The sequence below is a fragment of the Epinephelus fuscoguttatus genome, linkage group LG7 (genome assembly GCF_011397635.1).
Source record: "Epinephelus fuscoguttatus linkage group LG7, E.fuscoguttatus.final_Chr_v1".
NCBI classification, from domain to species: domain Eukaryota; kingdom Metazoa; phylum Chordata; class Actinopteri; order Perciformes; family Serranidae; genus Epinephelus; species Epinephelus fuscoguttatus.
Window position 1 is genome coordinate 24177592 of NC_064758.1, and position 11030 is coordinate 24188621.

The 11030-nt window shown below is 40.7% G+C and overlaps 1 protein-coding gene across 1 annotated transcript; it reads right to left on the bottom strand.

Annotated features, from left to right (window-relative positions):
• Positions 1-807: 807 nt before the first annotated feature.
• On the bottom strand, positions 808-10765 carry senp1 (SUMO specific peptidase 1). Its single transcript, XM_049581898.1, has 18 exons — positions 10048-10765; positions 9744-9802; positions 9449-9636; positions 9281-9356; positions 8985-9177; positions 8729-8867; positions 8515-8633; positions 6787-7070; positions 6559-6622; positions 6305-6343; positions 6118-6202; positions 5867-6007; positions 5283-5411; positions 4957-5160; positions 4784-4863; positions 4583-4667; positions 2068-2163; positions 808-1985 (listed from the first exon to the last, which is right to left on the bottom strand). The coding sequence occupies exons 1-18, from the start codon at positions 10179-10181 to the stop codon at positions 1923-1925; spliced, it is 2178 nt and encodes a 725-aa protein (XP_049437855.1). The 5' UTR covers positions 10182-10765; the 3' UTR covers positions 808-1922.
• Positions 10766-11030: the final 265 nt, after the last annotated feature.

Consider the following 11030-nt stretch of genomic DNA (forward strand, 5'->3'; position numbering starts at 1 on the left):
CAGTTGCCGCCTCCACCTGCAGATTCTGGCAGACTGGTGTAGCCAAACTTCCACCTAATCCAGCCTCTGCCAGCAACCTGCACCTCCGCCTCCACCTGCAGATTCTGGCAGATGGCTGTTGTCAAACTATCGCCAAATGACTAAACCAGAGTCCCTCACTGATGCCTACAGATTCTTGTAACAACTGTAGCTCCATCTCCACCCTCCTGCAGCAACCTGCACCTCTGACTCCAAACCTGTTGCCATGTGAAGACCTCAGTGGAACAGCAGGGAGCAGAGATCCACTTGTAAATAAAGCCTTCATAAATAACCTCCTTTATATCAGTTCTCTAGGCCTGTGGCTTTTTGAGAGATAAATCCTCATATAGGTTAACGATAAGATGGATATGGATAAGATAAAATGATTCATCTAGTAAGTATCTTTTAAAAATGTTCTTGTCACACCTAATTGCTCACACAACCAAGTGAGTGACAGCAGATTGCTTTCTGCATATAGATCAATTAATACAAAAAAATGAGACAAAAGAGTCTACATTGATGAGAACTATTGCCACTTATGGTAAATATTTATAAATCTTTTAGCAGAAGGTCGCTGAATATAATCCAAGTCATATATGGGGTCTGTTCATAGGTATCTACCCAGTCTTGTCTGTTTCTTTTGTGCATCAAACGACTGCTCCTCAGTAAACATTTATCTGTGCCATGATGCATATCTTTGTCCCTTTCATAGAAAAACCCTAGTTATTAAAAATGTAACTAATATCTTACAAAAGACATGATACACTTTAAAAAAAGCCGAGACACACGTCCAGGTTCTCTCATGTTTATCAAATGTGGCAGATTTTTTATACCAAACCCAAAATAATCTTGAGGTAATACACAATGAACAGTCACAATACATGAGAATTTATTTCTAAAACAGACTTGAATCTAGATAAAAATAGATACGAAATACGTAAAGAAAAAGTATATTACACTGTTCAAGAGGCTGTATATGTCTTAACTATGTACAAAGTTCAAAATATACTGAATATGCCCAAAAGTTGCTGTAAAAGAAAAGAGACTCTGAAATACATAAAATAGACTTTGAACTTCAATTTACAATCGATTTTTATCAAGATAAGGGTTTTTTCTTTTACCCCTGCTGTTTTAGGGTGTAACTAAGACTGTTTTGTTCCACTTGCAAGTCCGTGGCAAGATCAAACATTCTACGTTCATTATAAATCATACTCTGAGGCAATGTTTTAAGTCTTTTGTGCCTTTTAATCAAACAAATTACAAAAATAGTTGTTTTAGTTGAAATGTTTATATTAAGGAGAAAAACAAAAGCAGAATAAGTCTCATGCCCAGTTCAAAAGAGACAGATTTTAAGACTAGATGCCACTTAAATTTTAGTTTTCCCAGTGAAGTCAATTTTCATTTGAAAGTACGAGTATCAGACAGTGACGACAAAATGTAGCGTTACTGTCGTTATAAAAATGATGCAGCATTATGCAGTCACATCCCTGTAAGACAAAAACATGTAAACTTTGTATGTCTGCATCAAGCTGAACATTGCAGCTCAGAGTATGGTTTGTAAGTCAGTACAGTTCTGGCTGGGCGATTCAGAACACGCAGCATTTCAGCTGCTTTACTGATACTCCATGGGTGCACCAAAAAACAACAGAGTGGAGTAGAGGACCGGGAGGCAGTGCTTGGTGCTCCAGCAACATCCCGTCAGCTACAATCAGCTGAGGGCTTGATTGACATTAAAGGATGCAAAGTAGCAGAGCTGGTTCCTGATCTCATGAGCTGGTGTGCAAGTCTTTCCCAGAGCAGGATGTCTGTAAGTGGATCCTGCTGTTTAATGTAGCTCAGCCATCGTTGTGACTCGTGTTCCTCACGTAGCGAGCTGACTATACAAGTTCACAACCACGCTAATATCACAACAGCTTGTGGTTCACTATCTCCCAAACCATCCTTCTCCTGAAGTAGGGCATGTGTTTCTGTGAAGAGAAGAGAGGTCACGTAAGACATTTTTAGGCTACTACAATGACATTTACTAGATAAATATTTATTTGTGATTACCTGTGTGAACGTGATTGGCTTGTCTTTGGTAATGTAATCTGCATATTTGCACGTGAACATTCCACAGTCACTACCATTCATCTGCTGTGGGATTTCCTGAGGGCAAAGGAGGAATAATGATGTTGTTGGATCTTCCATGATGCAAAGTGAATGTCACAATGATAAAAAACAATTACTTTACGAACTGCTAATATTTAGCTTTGAAAATTCACTTCCTCTCATGTTTTAGTGTGAAGTTTTTCCTAGACCAGCATCCAGTATCATGAGACATTTTGTTCTTGACAGTGCAAAAGCATAAATAAATTCTGTTCGGCAGCAGTTTCTCTTCTTTTGATATTTTAGATGTATCCCTGCTAAATGATCTAGCTCATTTATGAAAGTGTAAAAAAAAGTCACAGTAACACAAAGCAACATTATAAATGCTGCCCAGTTCAGACCTAAGATTCGCGACAAGACGAAACCGTTTTAAGACCAATGCAGAGAAAAGTTGCAGCGGTGTGAACTGGCCGGTCTGAGCTCGACTCAAGCCGGCTGATGGTGTCACCTGCAACAGCGCTGATCAAATCACCGACAGCTGGTTTAAGAACATAAAGCACGTCACCTGTCTCACTAGCCAATCAGCTTGTAGTGAAGTCCACTGGACAACTCAAAATGGCTGCAGATGACCGAGCCCCTTTCTGTCCTCACGTGTGCTCGCTGTATGTGCTTGTGCCGCCTCCCACACACACTTTCTCTTTAACTAATTGCTGTTGCTTACTCATATTATTGTGGCATATTTATTATGAACACAGTCCATTTGATGCACGTTTTGTTTGTTTTTCGCCGTCCATCACTACTACAAATGCAGCTGTAGCCAGTATCTCACTATCACTACGCTCATTCATATTTTAAGAAGCTACAAATTATAATCAGCCACAAAATAGGCCTGTAAAGCTGGAAATCAGAACAGAAGTACAGAGAGTTGTTGCATAGAGATGATGCACTGTCTTATCTAGTTGCACTGCTGTGAACCCGCAGGTTTTTAGAACATTGCAGAACAGCGCATTGCAAGTAGTTGTATGTTTCAACTCAACTTGTCGTCAATCTTTGGCCTGAACTGGGCTTTAAAGAGAAACAGAACAAATTACTAAATTAAGATTAAAAGAATACATCACCTGCAAAATGACCAGTTACATATCAATGACTCACCACCAGTTACATTAAGTTCATGAGGCAAACTTATCTTGCATGCCTCCATGGTGAGCGAAGAAACCGGAGGAAAAAAAAAAAAAAAAAAAAAAGGCGACCATATTTATTGAATTGAGGTAATTGAAGACCATATTTAACAACAGCCAAACTGTATCAAAACATCCGATCACAAACTCTTACACAACTCGTACAGTTTGATCCAAGTCTCATTCATACAGTCAGATGCTCAGTACTTCCCAAACACATGCATTTTCGCCAAAACCTTGTGATACTTCCACCTACCAGCAAAGCATCTTGAGTGGGCCTGAGCATGCACATGCTTTTGAGCTTCACTTAAGCAGAGTTCAAACCTATGTGTGTGGCCAGGCACGCTACTTGGTCATGCATGAGACTGTTTGAAGTGTCAGGTTTTAAATAGTAAATTTTAGATCAACAGATAAGACTTTTGTGTTTGTGAGAGCTTGTGAAAGAATGTTTTGATACAGTTTTGCTGTTTTGTAAAACGCAGTCCCCGTTAACTTCAATTCATGACCAATGTTTGCCTTTTCTGGATTCTCTGTTCACTGTGGAGGCATGCAAGAAAAACCAGGTTTTCTTCGCTAATTCAAGGCAACACACAGTGAGTAATTTATCATCAAATGGTAATTTTGCAGGTGACCTACTAGTGGGCCCTACGGTTGTGCTGTAGATACCACCAGCAACCAGTAAACTAAGACTTTTTCCACAGGTGCATCATTCTGAAGCGAGGAGATGTGCTGCTTCCCAATATTGCCCGCTTGATGGATGTGCCAGCAAAACAAAGTAGGCTGTATGCCAGCAGATGATTTATAGGCTTTTCCTTCTCATGTAGTGCTGGGAGAGGCTTTCCCCCTGTTCACAAGCCCCATTATTTGTCAAACTAACTATTAGCTACCTAGAATTCACAACAGGCTTTACAAAAAACTTGAAGAAAACTTTACAAGTAGCTGATGTCATCTAATCATTTGCAAAACTACAAAGGTGGTGCAAATAAAATAACTGGAAAAAGTCAACAAAACAATATCATGAATATGATCCCTCGAATGATCTTTCCTCAAATTCACCTGCAGAAACCTTGTTACGACTTTTACTTCCTCAAGATAGTTTGATCGTCTTCTTGGTCACTGGTTAACAATGCCACAGTGCAGCATGAGCCTGGACAAGCTGACTAAGGATGAAAGCACGATTTGCTCAAAGAACTACAACCTGAAACTTTCTATTCATAATGGAAACCTATCCCAAAATTCCTAAATACATGCAGTTTGATGACACAGCACAACTAGTTATACCTCATGTGTTTAGGACTTACATTGCGCTTTTTGCTGTGCATAGTCCAGCCTGAGGTATCCAGTTCCTTGCCCTTCTTGTCCTTACTTTCCTGTTGCAGGTAATCACTGGGGAAACAAAAATGAATTACTTTACACACACTTTGATGGATCATAAAAATACATTTAGCTCTCTGAATATATATCTCATGTAACAAACAAACATATCTGATACTGAAACTTACAACAATGTTCGGCATGCTTCATCGTTGCTTCCTCCCATAGAATCAAAGTACATGATAGCCTTTTTGCGGAAATCCACCACCTGAGAAAAAGAGTTGCATGATTTAAAATGTACAAAATATATAAATCCTAAGACTGTTATTTCCAGGTTCACAATAATGTAACTGAGGCTTACAGAGAGGCACCAGTGCACCCCCAAGTGGACAGGAACAAGCAGGATGTCTTTAGAAAAGATGTCCATCTTTTTGGTCCAGCGGCGGACAGCAGAATAGCCGCTGCTGCGCAGCTTGGGATAGAAAAAGGTGTTGAATGTATTGACTGATGGCAGGTTGGGATCCTTGCTGCGCTCCACCAGCAGGTTCATGTAAAAGTTGATCACCTTGGAGAGAAAGGAGGTAGAGTTTCGATTAACTGAACAATCAAAACTGTAGGGCTCAGTTGTGCAACAATTATTACAAACACAATATAATCTAGGTCATGTTTTTTCTAACATGTACTCACCTCGTCATTGAGCCAGTTGAGGTTGCTGAGGGTCTGCAGATCCTTGCGAGTCAGGCTGAGACCAAAACCTTCACTTAAAACTTCATGATTAGCCCCTCTCAGCGCCCTGTTCACTTCACCCTCCATTTCCTAAACAGAGAGATAGAACATATGTAAAAAAGCAGGATATGTTATATTCATTACATATGAATTCGCCCCAAAAATCATACAGCTTGACAGCCTGCAGAAACAAAATAGCCAATAGTTATAACACCCTGTTTTATTTTGAACTCTAGAATTTTAATTATGTCCTGTTTTATTATTTTAAATCAAAAACGGTGACTTAAATAGTGGGGAAAGATTATTTGCTTAACTACCACTTAATTTAGGCTGCATAGTGCACTTAATATCAGCTTGAGGGAATTTACAATAAACCAACATGCACGACAGAACACCATTCAGGCAAACACTTTGCCCACTCTTTACTTCCAATTGCTTTTCTTCTTTATAAAAATAAGAAATACATAATCTTCTAAGTGGAGCTGGTCTATTTGGTGGGTCATTAAAATAATTTCTACACATGACAAACACTGCATGCTCCACACCTCTGTGAGTTCAGGAAATTCTGGTTTCTCTTCCAAAGGCTTCGGTTCTTCTATCACAAGAGTCAAAGGAACCTCCTTCTCCAAAGGAACTCGAACGTGGACCTCCACATCTGGGCTGCGCTGCCCCTCTTCAGACAGGCGCTGGGAGCCAGTAATAACATGACACAAGTTAGTGGGATAAAAAAAGGACGAGAAACAATGGATAATATAACACTGAATTTGAAAGGAGGGCTTCAGTGGTGCACGCTTACCTGTCGCAGTAGCTGGGCAGCCAGGGCCTCCTGCTCTTCTATCTGTCTCCGTCTTTCTCTCGCCCGGGAGTCATACATACTAGTCCTACAGTGACAAAAAATATATATATATATTTTACTCTGTTCAAACATATTATCAGTGAATAATGGATCAATAATATAATTAAATACACTGGTGTGTACTTACAGTTCTTTGATCCATAACTCGGCTTGGAAACATGGCACACTGTTGAGACAGAGAAATATGTTATTGTATATGAAAATCAAACACTTGAGTTAAAATTAACAACATCTGAAATAAAAAGTTTTGACATATATGTCTTTGACAAAGCTTGTTTACTCATATTAGACATTGCGTCACTATTTACTACAGTGAAATGTAGCTTGTGATAAAACAATGTAAAAAACAAAATATCAACACTGACCAACACAAATACTAACCTTGAGCTGTTTTGCTTTTTACCCTTTTGTTCATTTACAATAATTACAGAGTCACCATCATGCGCTGCAAGAAAAGACAAGGAGATTACAACCCAACTAGAAATACAAAAGCAAGCAAATATTCAATTCACCTGTGATATCTATATATCATATAGCCAGATATATCTGTTTCACAATGGCTATATTTATTTTTATTAAGTGCACAAACAACTGGGTGAGAAATTTTACCTGATGATTGTGTGTCCTGAGAAGAGTTATCCTGCAGAGCAGATGGGGAGGGAACTGATGTGAGAGTAGCTGCTCTGCTGGAGCTGAGGTCCGTGTCCAGAGACCACGACTGGATCCCTGGCCTGCTGGAGGCCCCAAGTGGGCTGGGGAGGTTGCTGGAGCTCTGGCTAGACATCCCCCTTGGGCTGGGGGGGCTGCTGGGTCCCTCTGAAGTTTCTCCTGCTGCTGACCCAGCAGGAGAAGAGAACTGTAGCAGTCTGCGGCTGGTGGTCAGGAAGCTGGTGCTGATGAGAGAGCGACACGGGTGAGATGAGAAAGCAGACATTATCTACGTTAGGGATGGGAACCTTTAGGCATCACATGATACGATTTGATTACGATTCAGAGGGTAACAATTTATTATTAAATGAAAACTGATGCATCTTGATTCACCAAAATTTTGGATTTGTAAAGGCCTACAGGTTTATTTTTTCACTGTGTGACTATTTACTACTATTAAAACATAGTTTGATGTTTTTGTAATGACCCACAAAAAATGAACAGATGAATTTACATGTATACAGTGTGGCCCTTGTCCAGGACCCTTTTATATTCAAATTCAGAAAAGCCAAAATGCATCAACTTTTAAACCAGGGGGTGCCAGGCAGATTGTACCCATCTCCGGTCGCTTACTTAAACCTACTGAGGATATGAATGCTGGCCTAGTGTTCAGTGTTTGTATACCATAATATTCCACCAGAAATGCAATGCAATTCACGTGATGTTGAATAATAAATAAACGTCATAAAGTAAACTGTATAAAAGCATTAATTAGAAAGCACCAGACAGTCTCCTGTCTTAAGTGTCAGAGCAGCGTGTAGGCTCTTTCTCTGTGAGCACCGGGGAAAGTCAAGACGGTGAGCAGGCGGGCCGGTGTTTACGGTAAAACAGACTGAGTACAGAGTTGATTTAAGTTGCTTAATGCTGCACCGGGTGTTGGTCTCGTTTGATAACCTTACTGCTGATTGCTGCTCTGCTTCGTTAATGTCCCTGTCTGGCATAGAAAGTTTTCACACTATACTTCACGTTTGTCTCGCAAATTAAATTATTTAGACATTAAATCAAAACAGGCCTCTAACTGCTGCTTTTTGTGAAGATGAAATACAAGTTAACTTTAGCATGTCCGCGTTGTAAACTGTCCAGGTGCTGCACTGACTAGGTGGTTGAGTTCCGCCTCTTTCGCTCTGTCAACATCACATTATTAATAAACATTTAGATACTCAATCATTAAGATTTGTGAATCAATGCCGAATCTTCCAAATCGCAATGCATCAAAAAATCAATTATTTCCCCCAGCCCAAATCTACATGCAGTCCAGAAAATTCAAAGTGATCAAGGATAGACATGAAACTACTGAAATTTATTAAATGCAGAGAGGGTTTGTGATTACAGCAAAGATGGATACTAACTGACAGTTTTATTCTTTGCATGCCAGTTCCAGCTACAAAGCATACATGTGACTACCACTCAGGATCACTCAACAACTTCAAGGCTACACAGAGTGAGCAACTGACATGAAAACTAGAGGTTTGGATAAAGTACTACTGTTGAGTCTATAAGCTTTTGGAGCCCCCCACTGGCCTGTGACTGAATTCTGCCAAAATGTCTGTACTCTGTATTCCTTTACATTAGCATTAACAGTTTACTTACAGCATTGTTTAAGTCTACTGTATTTGTATGAATACGTACAAATCTCTGTGTGACCTCACGATGCCATGTGAGCTGCCATTGTGAAGGAAAGATGACTGACCACCGGACACCATGGTCAGAAGCTGCCTGTAGACCTCTTTCTCCTCTTCACAAACAGACTGGACAACACACAACACACAGAGGAGAACCATGAAATTGACAGAGAAAGGCAACAACTGAGTCAGAAGGAAGTATATTTTTCATGATGTCTGACCTCCTGTGCTGTACAGTGGCGTCTGGCACTGTGCATGCGCCCAGATGAGTTGCTGTGTGTTGGGCTCTGCACTACTTTGATGGGAAAGGTCTTCTCATACATGCTGGTGCAGGAGCTGCTTGCTGCTCCACTAGACAAACTGCAGACACAAAATGACAGTGAGGCATTTAAAACATCAAACTGTATAATGACACATCATATGACAAAAAGACAGCAATTGAAATGTTTTCTAGAAGGACAAAGATGTGAGGAATACCTTGGTGTGGTGTATGGTCGGAGGTTTAGAGGCCTGCCTAGCCGTGGAGAAGGGTGCAGCTTTGGGGTGAAAGAGGGCGGCAAGTTGACTGAGTGCCCATTTGTTTTTGGCACTTCACGATGTGTAGGACTCATGCACACTTGTCGCCTACAGACTTTTGATCCCATAACGGACTTCTCGTTGCGCAACCATTCTAGAGTTGGGGAAATATAACAGTACATTATTATCTTTCTACTGCACAAACATCAGCAACCTTGATGCAAAAGCTTAAACAACATTTCGAGTCACCATCTAACCTGATTTGGATGTTTTCCACTCCAAAGTTGTGGAGGGAGCAGCAAACGTCTCATCCAGACAGTTCCTATCAACAACCTTAAAATAAACACATATATGACATTATTAAAAAAGGCAGAAAAAAAATGTGTGGCGTCTCTACAGTCAGGCCCCAAACATTCATTCCTTACCGGCATCCCGGCCCAGACTGCTGCTGATGTTGAGGGCTCTGGCTGAGGTTCTCCAGGTGGAGGACCAGGGGAGGCAGGCAGTATATTTCTCAAGGTAGGGCTCACATTGTTCCTCATCCATGTAGCCACAGTGGAGCTGTGATTCTTAACCCCTTCAGCTGCAACCTTGACTGTGTCAATAAGATCTCCTGGATTAATTCAAAACAGACGAGCAAGACTGTAAGCAGGGTGGATCTGATTTAACTATATCATCTCATATACTCACACCCTAATATGTAACAAAGTGAGTGATTACCCATTCGAGATTTCTTTACGATTAAGCCATCTTGTGCGATGTTATGTCCATCTTCCAAACTAAAGGCAAAAACAGGTTGATACCGTGACTTACAGTTAATAACACAGAAATTAAAATGAACATTTTCTTCTCACAATGACTAATGTTTGATACCGTAAATGCACAGCAAGGCTAAGAATGGCGGTCCAACAGTAGCGGTAGTAACACTGTCACATACAATAACTTCAAAGTAAATTGGGGTCGGTCTTTTTAAACCCACTGACTTGCGGTTACACTGGGGAATCATGCTGGGAACAGTTCATACCATTCAATTGGTCTTTTCCTTCTTATCGGACTTTCCCTCGGTGCCCGGTGTGCATCAGAGTGCTCCGCAGCTGGTACACCATTGCGAAGATTGGCAAAGCTTGTTTCAATCCATTCGTAGATTTTATTCAACATGGCTCAAAAGTTTGGGAATTAACGCCGCTGGTTTAAAAATAAATCGCTACAGCTGCTTTCAGTCTGCCTGTCAATATAGTCAAACCAGAGGAAGCTAATGCGCTTCATTCGACCGAGGCAGGTTAGCGGAGGCTATTTCAAAGGCTAATACTCCTCACAATTATCATTTTACTTTCGCAGGAAACGAGCTAACCGTTAGCTAGTTAGCTGGGAACTCGCTAGTTGCCTAGCTAGCACACTATGCTAACTGCCTCGCTAGCTAACGTTGTTAGCTAAACGGCTAATTTATGGAAGTATGTTTAAATCCCAGCAGGAATGCGATAAGTCGCAACCAACGCGTTCGGAAAAACGGCTATCATTTTGAGTCACGGCCTAACTCATGTATATATCCTGAACGTGACTTTAAATTGCATATAAACTCGTTGAAGAATGTTATCTCCCGCTTCTTCCTCATTCAAAACCACAACATGGCTGAACAAGACGCTCCATCAATGCACGCTGTGATTGGATGACTGGATGCTGTAAATTCGAGTGTACCCGTCATCTACTGGTTGATTGCAGACTGAGGAGACCATTTAATATCACGTCACGGCCGCCGGCATTGACTTCTGAACACAATTTTATCACATGTACACACTACATGCACGCGATTATTTAGCGTTAGGCTACTATTTTTGTCACTCTCATGTCTTCTGTGTGTCTCTCGCACTCACGCACGGACACAATTGCGCGTAGAGGAAAGGCCGATCTTGTGTTTTCTGAATTTTGTAAATAGATTTTGAACGAAATAATCAAATTTTATGCAAGACACATAGGCTAGAGTCACAGTGTGAATTCCCACATGTCTTA

Excerpts from the sequence above, each read along its gene's own strand:
- senp1 (XM_049581898.1), bottom strand. The coding sequence starts at position 10,181 with ATGTTGAATAAAATCTACGAATGGATTGAAACAAGCTTTGCCAATCTT. Across the intron at positions 9,637-9,743 it reads CGTAAAGAAATCTCGAATGG|GAGATCTTATTGACACAGTC; the intron begins GTAATCACTCAC and ends GAATTAATCCAG. Across the intron at positions 7,071-8,514 it reads GTGAGGTCACACAGAGATTT|CACCAGCTTCCTGACCACCA; the intron begins GTACGTATTCAT and ends CTCTCTCATCAG.